This window comes from Salvelinus alpinus, chromosome 6 (genome assembly GCF_045679555.1).
Source record: "Salvelinus alpinus chromosome 6, SLU_Salpinus.1, whole genome shotgun sequence".
Taxonomy (NCBI): domain Eukaryota; kingdom Metazoa; phylum Chordata; class Actinopteri; order Salmoniformes; family Salmonidae; genus Salvelinus; species Salvelinus alpinus.
Window position 1 is genome coordinate 40191342 of NC_092091.1, and position 16816 is coordinate 40208157.

A 16816-nucleotide genomic window follows, 5' to 3' on the forward strand; every position below is an offset into this window, starting at 1 on the left:
GATAGAGAGAGATATGTAAAGATAGAAAGACAAATTGTGAAACACAATGAGAAAGGGGGATCAAGAGGAAGACAGAGAGAAAGACAGTGAGTAAGAGAGAGAAAAATAATGACAGGAGCTGAAGTGGGGGAATGACTTACTTAGCAGAGGAGCAGCCATCTCTTGTCCACCTTTTGATGAGAGAATAGTTAGTTACCATGTATGATTATCTGAGACACCCACACCCACACAGGAGTGCACAGTACTCACTTGCGGTCCTGTGGGTCAAGGGCACAGAAAATGACGGTATTGACGGTGTAGTGTCTCCTGAAGAACAGCCTACAGACAGAGAGAGACAGTGAGGGGTGAGTACGTTGTAGTGTAGGTATACAATATCTGTCGTAACTATACTGTTGGAAAAAAGGTTTCGATATTTTATTTTAAAATTGTTTATTTAACCTTTATTTAACCAGGTAAGCTAGTTGAGAACAAGTTCTCATTTACAACTGCGACCTGGCCAAGATAAAGCAAAGCAGTGCGACACAAACAACAACACAGAGTTACACATGGAATAAACAAGCATACAGTCAATAACACAGTAGAAAAAAAATAAAGTCTATATACAGTGTGTGCAAATGGCATGAGGTGGTAAGGCAATAAATAGGCCATAGTAGCAAAGTAATTACAATTTAGCAGATTAACACTGGAGTGAAAGATGAGCAGATGATGATGATCAGATGATGGTGTGTAAGTAGTGATATTGGTGTGCAAAAGAGCAGCAAAGTAAATAAAAACAATATGGGGATGAGGTATGTAGATTGGGTGGGCTATTTACAGATGGACTATGTACAGCTGCAGCGATCGGTTAGCTGCTGAGATAGCTGATGTTTAAAGTTGGTGAGGGAAATGTAAGTCTCCAGCTTCAGCGATTTTTGCAATTCTTTCCAGTCACTGGCAGCAGAGAACTGGAAGGAAAGGCGGCCAAAGGACGTGTTGGCTTTGGGGATGACCAGTGAGATATACCTGCTGGAGCGCGTGCTACGGGTGGGTGTTGTTATCGTGACCAGTGAGCTGAGATAAGGCGGAGCTTTACTTAGCATAGACTTATAGATGACCTGGAGCCAGTGGGTCTGGCGACGAATATGTAGCGAGGGCCAGCCGAATAGAGCATACAGGTCGCAGTGGTGGGTGGTATAAGGCGCTTTGGTAACAAAACGGATGGCACTGTGATAGACTACGTCCAATTTGCTGAGTAGAGTGTTGGAAGCTATTTTGTAGGTGACATCGCCGAAGTCGAGGATCGGTAGGATAGTCAGTTTTACTAGGGTAAGTTTGGCGGCGTGAGTGAAGGAGGCTTTGTTGCGAAATAGGAAGCCGATTATCGATTTGATTTTGGATTGGAGATGTTTGATATGAGTCTGGAAGGAGAGTTTACAGTCTAGCCAGACATCTAGGTATTTGTAGTTGTCCACGTATACCAGGTCAGAACCGTCCAGAGTAGTGATGCTAGTCGGGCGGGCTGGTGCGGGCAGTGAACGTTTGAAAAGCATGCATTTGGTTTTGCTAACGTTTAAGAGCAGTTGGAGGCCACAGAAGGAGTGTTGTATGGCATTGAAGCTCGTTTGGAGGTTAGTTAACACAGTGTCCAAAGAAGGGCCAGATGTATACAGAATGGTGTCATCTGCGTAGAGGTGGATCAGGGAATCACCAGCAGCAAGAGCGACATCGTTGATATATACAGAGAAAAGAGTCGGCCCGAGAATTGAACCCTGTGGTACCCCCATGGAGACTGCCAGAGGTCCGGACAACAGGCCCTCCGATTTTACACACTGAACTCTGTCTGCGAAGTAGTTGGTGAACCAGGCGAGGCAGTCATTTCAGAAACCAAGGCTATTGAGTCTGCCGATAAGAATACGGTGTACGGAGTCGAAAGCCTTGGCCAGGTCGATGAAGACAGCTGCACAGTACTGTCTTTTATCCATGGCGGTTATGACATCGTTTAGTACCTTGAGCGTGGCTGAAGTGCACCCGTGACCAGGTCGGAAACCGGATTGCACAACGGAGAAGGTACGGTGGGATTCGAAATGGTCAGTGATCTGTTTATTAACTTGGCTTTCAAAGACTTTTCGAAAGGCAGGGCAGGATGGATATAGGTCTGTCACAGTTTGGGTCTAGAGTGTCACCCCCTTTGAAGAGGGGGATGACCGCGTCAGCTTTCCAATCTTTAGGGATCTCGGACGAAACGAAAGAGAGGTTGAACAGACTGGTAATAGGGGTTGCAACAATGGCGGCGGATCATTTTAGAAAGAGAGGGTCCAGATTATCTAGTCCAGCTGATTTGTACAGGTCCAGGTTTAGCAGCTCTTTCAGAACATCTGCAATCTGGATTTGGGTGAAGGAGAAGCTGGGGATGCTCGGGCAAGTAGCTGCGAGGGGTGCGGAGCTGTTGGCCGGGGTTGGGGTAGCGAGGAGGAAAGCATGTTCCTAAAGGTGTACCAACGCTTGTTAATGGGGTGGTACCATGTAAGGTAGTCCTTTGAACCTTTAGTTACAGGTGCATAATTCTACCCCAGTTCATACCTCAGATACAATACGAAATACTTAAATTTTCCATGGAAATTCCTGTTGTGACACCAGCATACAAATACATAATCACAACACAATATATTACATGCAATACATACAACTGGAAAGTTAGTCACATTTACATTTTCACATACGGTATTCAAAGTCTCTGTGGCATACTGTATTAGGGTAAAATTAGGCCTCACAATAAGGCCTTGTGAGATACATTGCATTTGGAAAGTATTCAGACCCATTGACTTTTTCGACATTTTGCTACCTGAAAACAGGTTTTTTGATTTTTTTTGCGAATGTATTAAAAATAAAAAATTGAAATACCTTATTTACATAAGTATTCAGACCCTTTGCTATGAGACTCAAAATTGAGCTCAGGTGTACCCTGTTTCCATTAAATCATCCTTGAGATGTTTCTACAACTTGATTGGAGACCACCTGTGGGAAATTCAATTGATTGGACATGATTTGGAAAGGCACACACCTGTCTATATAAGGTCCCACAGTTGACATTGATTGTCAGAGAAAAAAACTAGCCATGAGGTCGAAGGAATTGTCTGTAGAGCTCAGAGACAGGATTGTGTCGAGGCTCAGATCTGGGTAAGGGTACCAAAAAATGTCTGCGGCATTGAAGGTCCCCAAGAACACAATGGCTGCAATCATTCTTAAATGGAATAAGATTGGAACCACCAAGACTCTTCCTAGAGCTGGCCGCCCGGCCAAACTGAGCAATCGGGGGAGAAGGGCCACGGCCAGGGAGGTGACCAAGAACCCAATGGTCACTCTGACAGAGCTCCAGAGTTCCTCTCATTTCTGCAGCACTCCATCAATCAGGCCTTTATGGTGGAGTGGCCAGACAGAAGAAACTCCTCAGTAAAAGGCACATGACAGCCCGCTTGGAGTTTGCCAAAAGGCACCTAAAGACTCTCAGACCATGTGAAATAGGATTCTCTGGTCTGATGAAACCAAGATTTAACTCTTTGGCCTGATTACCAAGCGTCACGTCTGGAGGATAACAGAACCAGAAGCATGGGGGTGGCAGCATCATGCTGTGGAGATGTTTTTCAGGAGCAGGGACTGTGAGACTAGTAAGGATCAAAGGAAGATGAACAGAGCAAAGTACAGAGAGATCCTTGATGAAAACCTGCTCCAGAGTTCTCAGGACCTCAGACTGTGGTGAAAGTTCACCTTCCAACAGGACAACAACCCTAAGTAGACAGCCAAGACAACGCAGAAGTGGCTTCGGGACAAGTCTCTGAATGTCCTTGAGTGGCCCAGCAAGAGCTCGGACTTGAACCCATGGGGGAACTGCAAGGAAATATGATAATCAGTGGTGGAAAAAGTACCCAATTGTCATACTTGAGTAAAAGTAAAGATACCTTCATAGAAAATGAAGTAAAAGTGAAAGTCACCCAGTAAAATACTAAAAGTATTTGGTTTTAAATATACTTATGGATCAAAAGTAAATGTAATTGCTAAAATTTCCTTAAGTATCAAAAGTAAAAGTATAAATCATTTCAAATACTTCATATTAAGCTAACCAGACGGCACCATTTTCTTTTTTTTCTGGGAGAGCCAGGGGCACGCTCCAACACAGACATATTTACAACAAAGCATTTGTGTTTAGCGAGTCTGCCAGATCAGAGGCAGTAGGGATGTTCTCTTGATAAGTGCATGAATTTGACCATTTTTCCTGTCCTGCTAAGCATTCAAAATGTAATGAGTACTTTTGGGTGTCAGGGAAAATGTATGGAGTTCAAGCATTTTGCTAATCCCGCAATAACATCTGCTAAACATGTGTATGTGACCAATAACATTTGATTTGAGTTAAAAGGACATTATTTTATTTTGGAATGTAGTGAAGTAAAAGTAAAAGTTGACAAAATTATAAATAGTAAAGTACAGATACCCCCAAAAACTACTTAAGTACTTTACACCACTTATGGTAATGAAGATGGTACAAATGTGCCTTTTTAGTGTACCACCCCAGTGACAGAGCCGTTAGTTCCTTTTAGGTGTCAAAAATTAATCATTGGGCCTTATGGTGGGTACAAATATGTACCTTCCTTCAATACATTGCTTTTCTGCAATGTATTGGGAAACAGAAATGTACCTTCAACGTACGTCGAGAACTAGAGTGTGATGATTGTATCTTAATATTCAAAATATTGGGGACAAAAATGGACCCTCATACTCTTTATCCGCACATGTACCAAAAGGGTAACGAACAATACCATGTGATATCATTATGTGTACCTCTGAAGGTACATTATCTGTATTTCGATATTTTTGTTCCCCAGGGAACAATACCATACCCTTATTTTGTAGGAGGTTCTTTATATTATATGTGTGTGCATGCATTCGTATGCATGCTCAAGCGTGTGTGTGTGTGTGTGTGTGTGTGTGTGTGTGTGTGTGTGTGTGTGTGTGTGTGTGTGTGTGTGTGTGTGTGTGTGTGCTCACATGACTGCATGGCATGCCGCGTGCGTGTGTGATCATACAAGTGTGTGTATGACTCACTTCCTCTGATTGTCGGTGAGAGTGATGCCCTGTGTTGAGACCTTGAAATTAACCACAGTGGAGGTTGGAGGAGGATCCATGGCCAGAGTCAGACTGGCTGCCTTTTGCACAGCCTGGTACCCTGTCAAAGACTCCAGCTCTACTGAGCCCAAGAACCACACACTGCAAGCTAGGGAGAGAGACACACACCAGTTACACATTGTAACACACACACACGGTATACACTGTAACACACATACAGACTGGTACCCAGTCAGAGACTGCAGCTCTACTGAGCCCATGAACTACACGGAGAAGCATACATGTTACACAATGAAAGTTCACACACACACACACACACACACACACACACACACACACACACACACACACACACACACACACACACACACACACACACACACACACACACACACACACACACACACACACACACACACACACACACACACACACACACACACACACAACGTCAGAGAAGAGGAGAGCTGAGACTATAAAGTACCTGCTCCCTGTTTGAGTAGCTCAGCAGCAGAGTTGGTTACTGACTGTGTTGATGGATCACTTGTCTCTTCCAGAGGGTTTGACAACACAGGAAGAAAAGGGAAGTTTAGTGGGAACTGATATAATTGTATTTATAAAAACTCAAGGAAAGGCACACACACACATTCTTACCTCTTTCGGGGATGATGAGTTTACAGGGCAGGGCCAAAGGGGTAATGGAATGTTGACAGACCAACGCAGTCAGACTTCCTGTGAAGAACAGAAAACACTGTCTCAGATGCTTCAATATACCTTTCCATCTAGTCATTGGTCAACCCAAAATACTTTGGGGACCAGATTTTGTGGACCTGTTTAGATGCACTACTGAGTATGTCCACCAGAGGAATACATTGTATTAGTTCACAAAACTGAACATATGCACCCATACAGTACACATATGCATAGAACACAACACAACACAAAACACCACAAAAGAACAGAACACACATACATAGGCACATAGCACAACACACAGGAATATGTCCTCACCAAAGTAGGGTTCATTGGGACAGCCCTTAAGCTGCACCCCTTTCTGTGTGCACTCAATCAGGAAGTGCCTAACCAGTTCATTGGATAGGTCGCCACCCACTATGGAGATAGGAAGTGACATCAGAGAGGATAGGGGAAATGGCAAGTGCCCTAGGTACAGATCTAGGATCAGCTTCCCCTCACCTAATTCTAACCTTAGCATTTTTCCCACAAATTGTTAAAATGACACAGGATCAGCATCTAGCGGCAACTTCACCCTACACCGCCCTGGACTGACAGAAATATCTCATTAGAAGAAAGTCAGAAGTGACATATAACTACAATGGTAAAATGTTATGACATATTCTAATGAGACCTTGTTGGAACTTATGGACTTCTCTGAAGTGGCGTCCCAAATGGCATCCTATTCCCATAGGGCTCTGGTCAAATGAAGTGCACTTTATAGGGAATAGCATGCCATTTGAAACACAGTAATTTGTAGCCTATCACACCCACCTTTCTTGCTCTGTGTCAGGACAGAGGGAGGGGGTGTGGCCACCTTCAAAGCCAATCCGTAGGCTCCGCGGAACGAGTGACTGTCCCTGACGATGAAGGATCCAGGTTCTCTGTCCTTCAACACACCGATGGCTACAGAGCACCACAGGAGTCAAAAAATAAAGTCATGTCATAGTCAGTAGCGACTGTGATGCCCTTTTCAGACTACTGAGACAAACAGAGCCAAGCCAAGCCGAACTGTACTGCTCTGGCCTGGTTGCACAATGTGTAATGCACATCTAGCATAATGGCTGGAACTGTGCTGGAAAGCACAGTGTGAAAAGAAAATATCCAAGCCAACACACACACACACACACACACACACACACACACACACACACACACACACACACACACACACACACACACACACACACACACACACACACACACACACACACACACACACACACACACACACACACACACACACACACACACACACACACACACACACACACACACACACACACACACACACACACACACACACACACACACACACACACACACACACACACACACACACACACACACAAAGAGAGAAAGAGATCTTGCAGCACCCGTCTAATATCCGGAAACAATATTTACCTTGATCTCTGGAGATGTCAGGCTTGTACCAGAATTTGGAAGTGTCCTGAACAAACTTCACATTGTCCTGCTTACTGGAAAACGGGTCTGCAACACAACACACAGACAGAGACAACCACTTGGTGTGAAGAGAGAGAAATAGAACACTATGGCATATAAACATATTTTTGAGACACAGTGAACATCGTGTACGACAGTATGATTGAGTGTGAATTCAGGCATGCCATTGTCTTTGTATGTACGGGTGAGAGTCAACATATAGCTGTCTATACATGTTTACAACATGGGACAGACTGTGTAATGAGGTTTCATTTTTCACATGCACAAGTACAGTGAAATGCTTAACTTGCAAGCCCTACCCAACAGTGCAATATTGAGTATCAAAATATTATAAGTAATAAACTATACAACAATAACAAAAACACACCAAATAAGTGAGGAAAAAACAACTACTTTTCAGATAAATGTCAGCTACTGTATATACAGGGTCAGTACCAGCACCAAATGTACAATAGGGAGGGATAGTGGAGTATTTGAAGTGGATATGTACATGTAGGCAGCAGCATAAGTGGTGGGTTGATGTGTGCATGGTGGCGAATGTGTGTATGCAAATGTCAATGTGTGGGTGTTAGTGTGGGCCAGAGTGTCAGTGTAGGCGTGATTGGCAGATGTACATGTAAACAGGGCTGAAAAGTGACTGGTAGCAGAAATACTTATGGTTATATAGTATTGGTAATATATAGAGTAAAACAAATGAAAGCACATTTTATTTGTCTCATGCGCCGAATACAACAACCTTACAGTTAAATATTTACTTACCCAGACTATTTGCATTGCCCCCCCCCCCCCCCCCCCCCTTGACACTGCTGCTACTCTCTGTTATTATCTATGCATAGTAACTTTAATAACTCTACCTACATGTACATATTACCTCAATTACCTCAACTAACTGGTGACCCCGCACATTGACTCTGTACCGGTACCCCCTGAATATAGCCTTTGTTATTGCTATTGTTATTTTATTTATTTATTTAATTGTGTAGCTGGGACCCTTGGGATTGCAAACAGAGGAAGATCTTCAAAGGTAAGTGATTTATTTTATTCCTATTTCATATTTTTGTGACGCCTCTGCCTGTTTGAAAAATGTTTTTAACGCTGGTGTATGCGGGGAGCTGTCCTCAGATAATCACATGGTATGCTTTCACCATAAAGCCTTTTTGAAATCTGACAACGCGGTTAGATTAACAAGAAGTTACGCTTTTAAACGATGTAAGACAATTGTATTTTCATGAATGTTTAATATTACGATTTTTGTATTTAGAATTTTGCGCTCTGCAATTTTACCGGATGTTGTCAAGGTGGGACGCTAGCGGCACACCTAGCCCAAAGAGGTTTTAATAAATCCTCTTTGGGCTAGGGGGCACTATTTTCACGTCCGGATGAAAAGCGCGCCCAAAATTAACCGCCTGTTACTCAGGCCCAGAAGCTAGGATATGCATGTCATTGGTGGTAGATTTAGATAGAAAACACTCTGAAGTTTCTAAAACTGTTAAAATAATGTCTGTGAGTATAACAGAACTTATTTGGCAGGCGAAACCCCGAGGACAAACCATTCAGGGGGAAAAAAAATTGAGGTCACTTTGTTTTCAATTCGTTTTCTATGGGAAACTATATTTATGAGGAACCTGGTTGTAGTTCCTATGGCTTCCACTAGATGTCAACAGTCTTTAGAAATTCAAGCCAAGTGGACTCTATTGTTTGTTGCGCACGACCTGGACGCGCTTCACGTTGTTTTTATCCGCTACTGAACACAGTTTATTCCGTCTTAAATTTTATCGATTATTTACGTTTTAGGACACCTACGGTTGGATTAGGATTGTTGTTTGAAATGTTTGGACCAAGTTTACAGGTAACTTGTTAGATACTTTGTAGTCATGTTGAGCGAGTTGGAACTGGTGTATTTCTGAATCAAACGCGCCAAATAAATGGACATTTTGGCGATATAAAGAAGGAATTTATCGAACACAAGGACCATTTGTGATGTTTCTGAGACATTTTGGAGTGACAACGGTAAGGTAAGGCATGAATTATATCGTTATTTCTGACTTTTGTGTCGCACCTGGCTGGTTGAAATATGATTTTCATGTGTTTGTATGCTGGGTGCTGTCCTCAGATAATCGCATGGTCTGCTTTCGCCGTAAAGCCTTTTTGAAATCTGACACTGTGGCTGGATTAACAAGAAGATAAAACCTTTACTTAATACCCATCCCGGATCAGGGAGCATCCTCATCAAAAAAGCTGTCTAGCATAGCGTAGCCTAACGGGACAGGGATATCATATAATATAATGTTCATGAAATCACAAGTCCAATACAGCAAATGAAAGATAAACATCTTGTGAATCCAGCCATCGTTTCCCATTTTTTAAATGTTTTACAGCGAAAACACAATATGTATTTCTATTAGCTAACCACGATAGCCAAAGACTCAACCGCATATTTTCACCATGTTTCTACCGCATAGGTAGCTATCACAAAACCGACCAAATAGAGATATAATTAGTCACTAACCAAGAAACAACTTCATCAGATGACAGTCTTATAACATGTTATACAATAAATTTATGTTTTGTTCGAAAATGTGCATATTTGAGGTATAAATCATAGTTTTACATTGCAGCTACCATCAAAAATATCACCAAAGCAGCCAGAATAATTACAGAGAGCAACGTGAAATACCTAAATACTCATCATAAAACATTTATGAAAAATACATGGTGTAGAGCAAATGAAAGATAAACATCTTGTGAATCCAGCCAATATTTCCAATTTTTTAAGTGTTTTACAGTGAAAACAAAATGTAGCATTATATTAGCTTACCACAATAGCCAAACACACAACCACATTTATTCACCGCATAGATAGCATTCGCAAAAACCAGCAAAAGATAACAAATTAATCACTAACCTTGAACAACTTCATCAGATGACAGTCTTATAACATCAGGTTATACAATACACTTATGTTTTGTTCGAAAATGTGCATATTTAGAGCTGCAAACCGTGGTTATACATTGTGAAAATGTAGCAACATTTCCCCAGAATGTCAGGAGCTATTTTGGACACTCACCTAATCTGACCAAAGAACTCATCATAAACTTTACTAAAAAATACTTGTTGTATGGCAAATGAAGAATACACTGGTTCTTAATGCAACCGCCGTGTTAGATTTTTTAAAATAACTTTACCATAACAAACAGCTTGCGTTATTGCGAGACAGCGCCCGCCAAAACGGCGGAGAATAGAACATTTTCCACAGAAATGCAAAATAACATCATAAATTGTTCTTACTTTTGCTGAGCTTCCATCAGAATCTTGTACAAGGAGTCCTATTTCCAGAATAAATCGTTGTTTGGTTTTAGAATGTCCTTTTCTCCTGTCGAATTCGCGCCACAATGCTAGCCAATGTTGATGACGTTCCCAGTTTCTCTCGACGCAAAGAACGGAAAACTCCAAAAGTCCCAATAAACGTTGAATAATCTGATAAAACTCGGTTGAAAAAACCTACTTTACGATGTTATTATCACATGTATCAAATAAAATCAGAGCCGGAGATATTAGCCGTGTATACCAAACGCTTATCAGAAGACAATATGGAGGTGCTTCGCGCGCCTAGGTAGAGAAAGGAAATTCCTGACCTGCCACTCCAAAAGCTCTTGTTCGACCTCAGATCAAGCTAGACACCCCATTCCACCTTCCACTGCCTGTTGACATCTAGTGGAAGGCGTATGAAGTGCATGCATATCGATAAATATAAGCCAGTTGAATAGGCAGGCCCTGGAACAGAGCCTCGTTTTCAGATTTTTCACTTCCTGTATGGAAGTTTGCTGCAAAATGAGTTCTGTTTTACTCACAGATATAATTCAAACAGTTTTAGAAACTTGAGAGTGTTTTCTATCCAATAGTAATAATAATATGCATATTGTATGATCTAGAATAGAGTACGAGCCAGTTTAATTTGGGCACGATTTTTTCCAAAGTGAAAATAGCGCCCCCCTATTTACAAGAAGTTGGCTTTATTTTGATTTATCACACATGTATGTTTTGTGAATCTATATTATGAGTATTTCTGTTTTTGAATTTGGCGAGCTGAAATTTCACTGGATGTTGTCTAATCGATCCCGCTAAAGGGTTTGGCGCGCAAAGGGATCCATAAGAGGTATCACTTGGGTATCTCTTAAACAAGATTTTGGATCAGATGTAGGTGAACCTTTTGTTTCAGACGGGTTTGTGTTTCTGCAGAGTGGCGATGCTTTTAATAATGTGCTCCCACAAGAAGAACTGTCATTTTCTCTCTCTCATTTTTCTGTTTCAACTTAGGACACAGAGACAATGTGTCCTTTCTCACTCCAGGTGGATACAAAAAAGCAGTTTTCTGCCGATCTTTATCTTTGGGCACTGTACAAATGGACGGAAACCTTGCTGTAGGAGGTGACTTCTCTGGATTGCATAGGGATAACTACTGGGTGCTTGTTTGTGAATGTAGTTTTATGTGTCAACACAAACTCATCTGCAAGAACTGCAGCTTTCTCAAGAGTGAGCTCCTTGTGCTCATGACTGTAGGTTGCAACCCTTTCGTGAAGGCAATTTTTGAACTGCTCGAGAAGTATGGGAGTCTTTAAATCCTCAAGGTCCTTGATCTCTTGAGAACCACACCGCCGATCAAACCGACATGGTTGTTCCCTTGCGAACTCAACATGGCTTTGTGATTCTGTCTTTCGTAATTTGTTGAACTGTTGTGGGTATGCCTCTGGGACCAACTCCTATGCCCAAAGGATAGCAGCTTTAACAGAGATGAAGAGAAAAAGCGGCATACACCTTCTGAGCCTTTCCCACAAGAACACTTTGGAGGAGCTGTGACCAAGACGGTTAGGCCTATAATTAGCGTTGCTATATTTTTCCTGTTCCTTAATTGTTTGAATCCTTCATATTTTGAGGCCTGTCTTACCTTGCATCAAAGTAGCCTATTGACAAATTCCCACCTTTTGTGGGGGCAATTATTTTTTATAAAGATGAACTCTTATGCATTCTCCTGTTCTATTGGTTTTCTTTCAGTTTTCTTCCATTGTCTAGCAGCCAAATGCTTTATCCTAATCATATTAGCAACCCATGGTAGTTGTTGCATCTTTAAATCCCCCCTTTTCTAACTGATATTTCCATCTCTGTCCACGAAATCGCTCGCATGTGCGGTGCGCATTTCGGAACAGTGTTTACCCGCAAATTGCATTTTGCAACATTCACGCATAGGCCTACTGCCGTGTGTATTTTGCTGTGCCTAAAATGTGAAGAAATAATAGTTGATCTGCATTTTAATATAAACATTCCAATCTGTTCCATCAGCCCTATTAATTGATACGGCACATACCTCCAATACACTACTTTGATAAGTATCAATCGGGATTAAGAAGTGAGTTTAACTTCTTGCAACTATAGGGGGTGCTGTTCCGCATTAGCATATTTGGGTCTCCAAATTAAACTGCCTCTTGCTAAATTCTTGATCGTACAATATGCATATTATTGTTATTATTGGATAGAAAACACCTTCTAGTTTCTATAGAAGTTGGAATTTTGTCTCTGAGTGGTACAGAACAATTTCTACAGCACTTTTCATGACAGGGTTCAGATTTCAGAAATTTTTACCTCTGATCTGGAGTCTGTTTTTAAGGCGACAGTGAATGCTATGAAGAAACCGACACTGCCTACGTCTTCCTCTGGGTGTCTGTACGTCATCACGTTTTGAATGAAATCGATGGGACATTCACAGCCATTATAAAAGACCAAAATGTATAGAGACCGCCCTTTCTCGTCGTGCGCCTGAAGCGTGAAGGCCATCGGACTTGCCTCGTTCCAAATCGTTTTTTAGAGAGTGATATTTCTCCGGTCATGTTTTCAGTCGTTATAGTTGTTAAAAACATCATAATGTAGTTAATTTGAACCGTTTTATAGCAATTTATATCCGTTTAGTGCGATTTTGAGGAATTTCTTTGTCGTGCCCTTTTTAGCTTTGGAAACGTTTCGGGGTGTCGGTCGTTGGTGGTGGACATTTCGAAGGACAGAGGACATCTATCGACCAAAAGACGTTTATAACATAGAAAGGATACATTGCCCAAGAATATGATGGAAGAACAGCTCAAAGTAAGCAATATTTAATATGATAAATCGTGTTTCTGTCGAAATATTTTAAACGCATATTTCGCCATTTTTTTTGGTATAGCTTCACTTGGCGAACCCTGTATTGAAAAGTAAGGATAATTTTAAAAATGTAAATCAGCGGTTGCATTAAGAACTAATTTGTCTTTCGATTGCTGTCAACCCTGTATTTTTTAGTCAAGTATATGATTAGCTTTCAATTAAACTAGATCACTCTGATAGATGACGTCAGACATATTGAGGCTTGATTTCCTAGTATTTTTATTGTGTAACCACGGTTTTGTATGGCTAAATATGCACCTTTTCGAACAAACTGTATATGTATGTTGTAAAATGATGTTACAGGAGTGTCATCGGAAGAATTCTGAGAAGGTTAGTGAAAAAATTAATATCTTTTGGCGGTGATTACGTTATAGCGCTCTTTGGCTGGAATCGATGCTCTGGTAACGTTTGCACATGTAGTATGCTAACTTATCGATTTATTGTGTTTTCGCTGAAAAACGCTTAGAAAATCTGAAATATGGTCTGAAATCACAAGAACTGGGTCTTTCCATTTCTATGCTTTGTCTATTTTTATGAAATGTTTTATGATGAGTAAATTGGTCATACACGTTGCTCTATCTAGTAATTCTAGTCGATTTGTGATGGTCGGTGCAATTGTAAACTGTGATTTCTACCTGAAATATGCACTTTTTTCTAACAAAAACTATCCTATACCATGAATATGTTATCAGACTGTCATCTGATGGTTTTTTTTATAGGTTATTGGCTATCAATATCTTAGTTGAGCCGAATTGGTGATAGCACCTGAAGGAGTAAGAAACTGATGGAGTTAGAATAGTGGTGTATTTTGCTAACGTGTTTAGCTAATAGATTTACATATTTTGTCTTCCCTGTAAAACATTTTAAAAATCTGAAATGGTGGCTTTATTCACAAGATCTGTATCTTTCATCTGGTGTCTTGGACTTGTGATTTAATGATATTTAGATGCTACTATCTACTTGTGAAGCTATGCTAGCTATGCTAATCAGTGTGTGGGGGGTGGGGGGTGCTCCCGGATCCGGGGTTAGTAGCCGTGAAAGGTTAAGCAATGCCCACCACACCACTGTGTGTGTAAGTAAGACAGTGAAGGTGTGTATGTCTGAGCGGGTGGAGTCCTGTGGATGGGCATAGAGTCAGTGTGGGTAGTCTGTGGGAGAGGGAGAGCAGGAGTTGTTAGCCATTTAACAGTCTTATAGCCAGGGGATAGAAGCTGTTTAGGAGTCTGTTGGTCTGAGCCTTGATGCACCGGTACCGCCTGCCGGACAGCAGCATGGCTGTAGTCTTTATCAATTTTGCTGGTCTTTCTCAGACGCTGCCTGGCATGTACATCTTGGATTGACTGAGAGCTCACCCCGAGTGACGTGCTGGGCCGTCCATATCACCCTCTGTAGGGCCTTTTGTTCAAGGGCGGTGCAGTTGTCATACCAGACGGTGATACAGCCAGTCAGGATGCTCTCAATGCTGCAGCTATAAGTTCCTAAGGATCTGAGGGGCTATGCCAAATCATGCCTACTTCACAACTGTTGTGGTGTGAGAGGACCATGTTAAGTCCTTAGTGATGTGGACACCAAGGAACTTGAATCTCTGGACCCTCTCCACTATAGCCCAATCGATGTGGATGGGGGTGTGCACCCGTCCTTGTTTTCTGTAGTCAGTTCCTTGGTGTTGCTGAAGTTGAGGGAGAGACTGTTGTCCTGGCACCGCACTGCTAGATCTCTGACTTCCTCCCTGTAGACTGTCTCATAGTCAGTCGTTGGTGATCAGGTTGAAGAGGGCAGTGTGGAGTGGAATAGAGAATGTGTCATCCGTGGATCTGTTTGGGAGGTATGCAAATTGGAGTGGGTCGAAGGTGTCTGGGATGATAGAATTGATGTGTGCGATGACCAGCCTTTCAAAGCACTTCATTATTACAGGTCGGTAGTAATCGTAGCAGGATGCCTTAGAGTTTTTTGGGAACAGGAATGATGGTGTGTGTGTGTCTGCGTGCATGTGTACCTGATCCAGACAAAGGGGCTCCACCACCACCAGGGCTGAGTCCTCTGAAAGGGGCTGGGGTCATGGCTGAGGGGAAGGGGATGCTGAGACTACTACCACTGTGGGGGCTGGATAATCCACTGAGAGAGGGGGACCGGGACCCAGCCAGCCCTGGTACCGTCTTCTCAGGCAGCACGGGTGGCAGTCCTGTCAGTCCACCCTCTCCAAGCCCCAGGCCTAGATCCAGGCCCCCCAGCCCCTCCACAGCTTCCAACAGGCTATCCTCCAGACCAAGATGTCCATTCCCCAGCAGCAGAGAGACTAAATCCCCCTGGCTTTGGGCACCCTGGTTCCTCTCACCCCGGCTCTCACCCCGGCTCTGGTCCCTCTGGGCCCCCAGGGGAGATCTGTGCGCATTGAGGAGGCTGAGGGGAGAAAGAGAGGAAGAGGAAGGGGGGAGGAATGGGGAGGACAGGGACATAGGAGTCCTGTCCAGCCACACCGGAGGTGGGGTTTGGCTGAGGAGAGAGAGAGAGAAGGGGATGATCAAGTATAAGCACAAATGTGTAAGGACAGCAGCTGGGAGACAAGAAGCAAGTACTGGGAGTGAATATTTAATGCATAAACGGACATGAAACAAACAAGGACAGCGTCTGAACAAGGGAAACATGACAACAATAATGCTGACACGGGGATCAAACTGAGGAACAGACAGATATAGAAGGGGCAATCAACAAAGTGACGGAGTCCAGGTGAGTCCAATGAAGCGCTGATGCGCGTAATGATGTTGACAGGTGTGCGTAATGATGGGCAGCCTGGCATCCTCGAGCGCCAGAGAGGGGGAGCGGGAGCAGGCGTGACAAAATGTAGCTACAGTAAACACACACACTAAAACACTGCAGTGTGAAAGAAAGACAGTACCTGTTTGTGTGTGGGAGGGTGCTCCTTGACGATACAGTGTGCATGGATCCGAACATTCTCTGACAGGTGGCAGGAGTGAAGGACACTTCCGAGCAGAAAAGCTCTCCATTCGACGAGGCTGGAGTTTGGTTCATACTACTGTCCAGGAAACTTCGGGAATCTGCAAGAAAATAAAAACAACAGCATCCCTTTAAGACTGTGGCATGGCTTCCCCTTTAACATTACAGGTAGGTGCATACTAGGCTACTAGAGAGCTCATCTCTTATCTTTGAGACGCTGAATAGCTGCCCATGCAGCTCTATGGTGCATACAGTGCAGTATGTGACTGGAGGTTTGTATGAAGGTCATCCTTTAACATAACCTGTTCAGTTCCCCACTTCCAAAATACGTTTGCTTCTAATTTATCTCAGTGTAGCAAGTCTCATATTCACAGTCCAT

The 16816-nt window shown here is 42.6% G+C and overlaps 1 protein-coding gene across 1 annotated transcript in view; it reads right to left on the bottom strand.

Moving 5' to 3' along the window:
- Positions 1–16816, bottom strand: part of LOC139578683 (tensin-3-like) — a 70238-nt gene that overhangs the window by 2612 nt on the left and 50810 nt on the right. Inside the window, exons 6-15 of the mRNA XM_071406616.1 lie at positions 16379–16538; positions 15479–15975; positions 7234–7320; positions 6604–6735; positions 6109–6207; positions 5752–5829; positions 5582–5647; positions 5077–5245; positions 250–318; positions 141–170 (exon numbers count right to left, since the gene is read on the bottom strand). Coding sequence (XP_071262717.1) covers positions 141–170; positions 250–318; positions 5077–5245; positions 5582–5647; positions 5752–5829; positions 6109–6207; positions 6604–6735; positions 7234–7320; positions 15479–15975; positions 16379–16538 — 1387 coding nt within the window. The remainder of the gene's footprint in view (positions 1–140; positions 171–249; positions 319–5076; positions 5246–5581; positions 5648–5751; positions 5830–6108; positions 6208–6603; positions 6736–7233; positions 7321–15478; positions 15976–16378; positions 16539–16816) is intronic.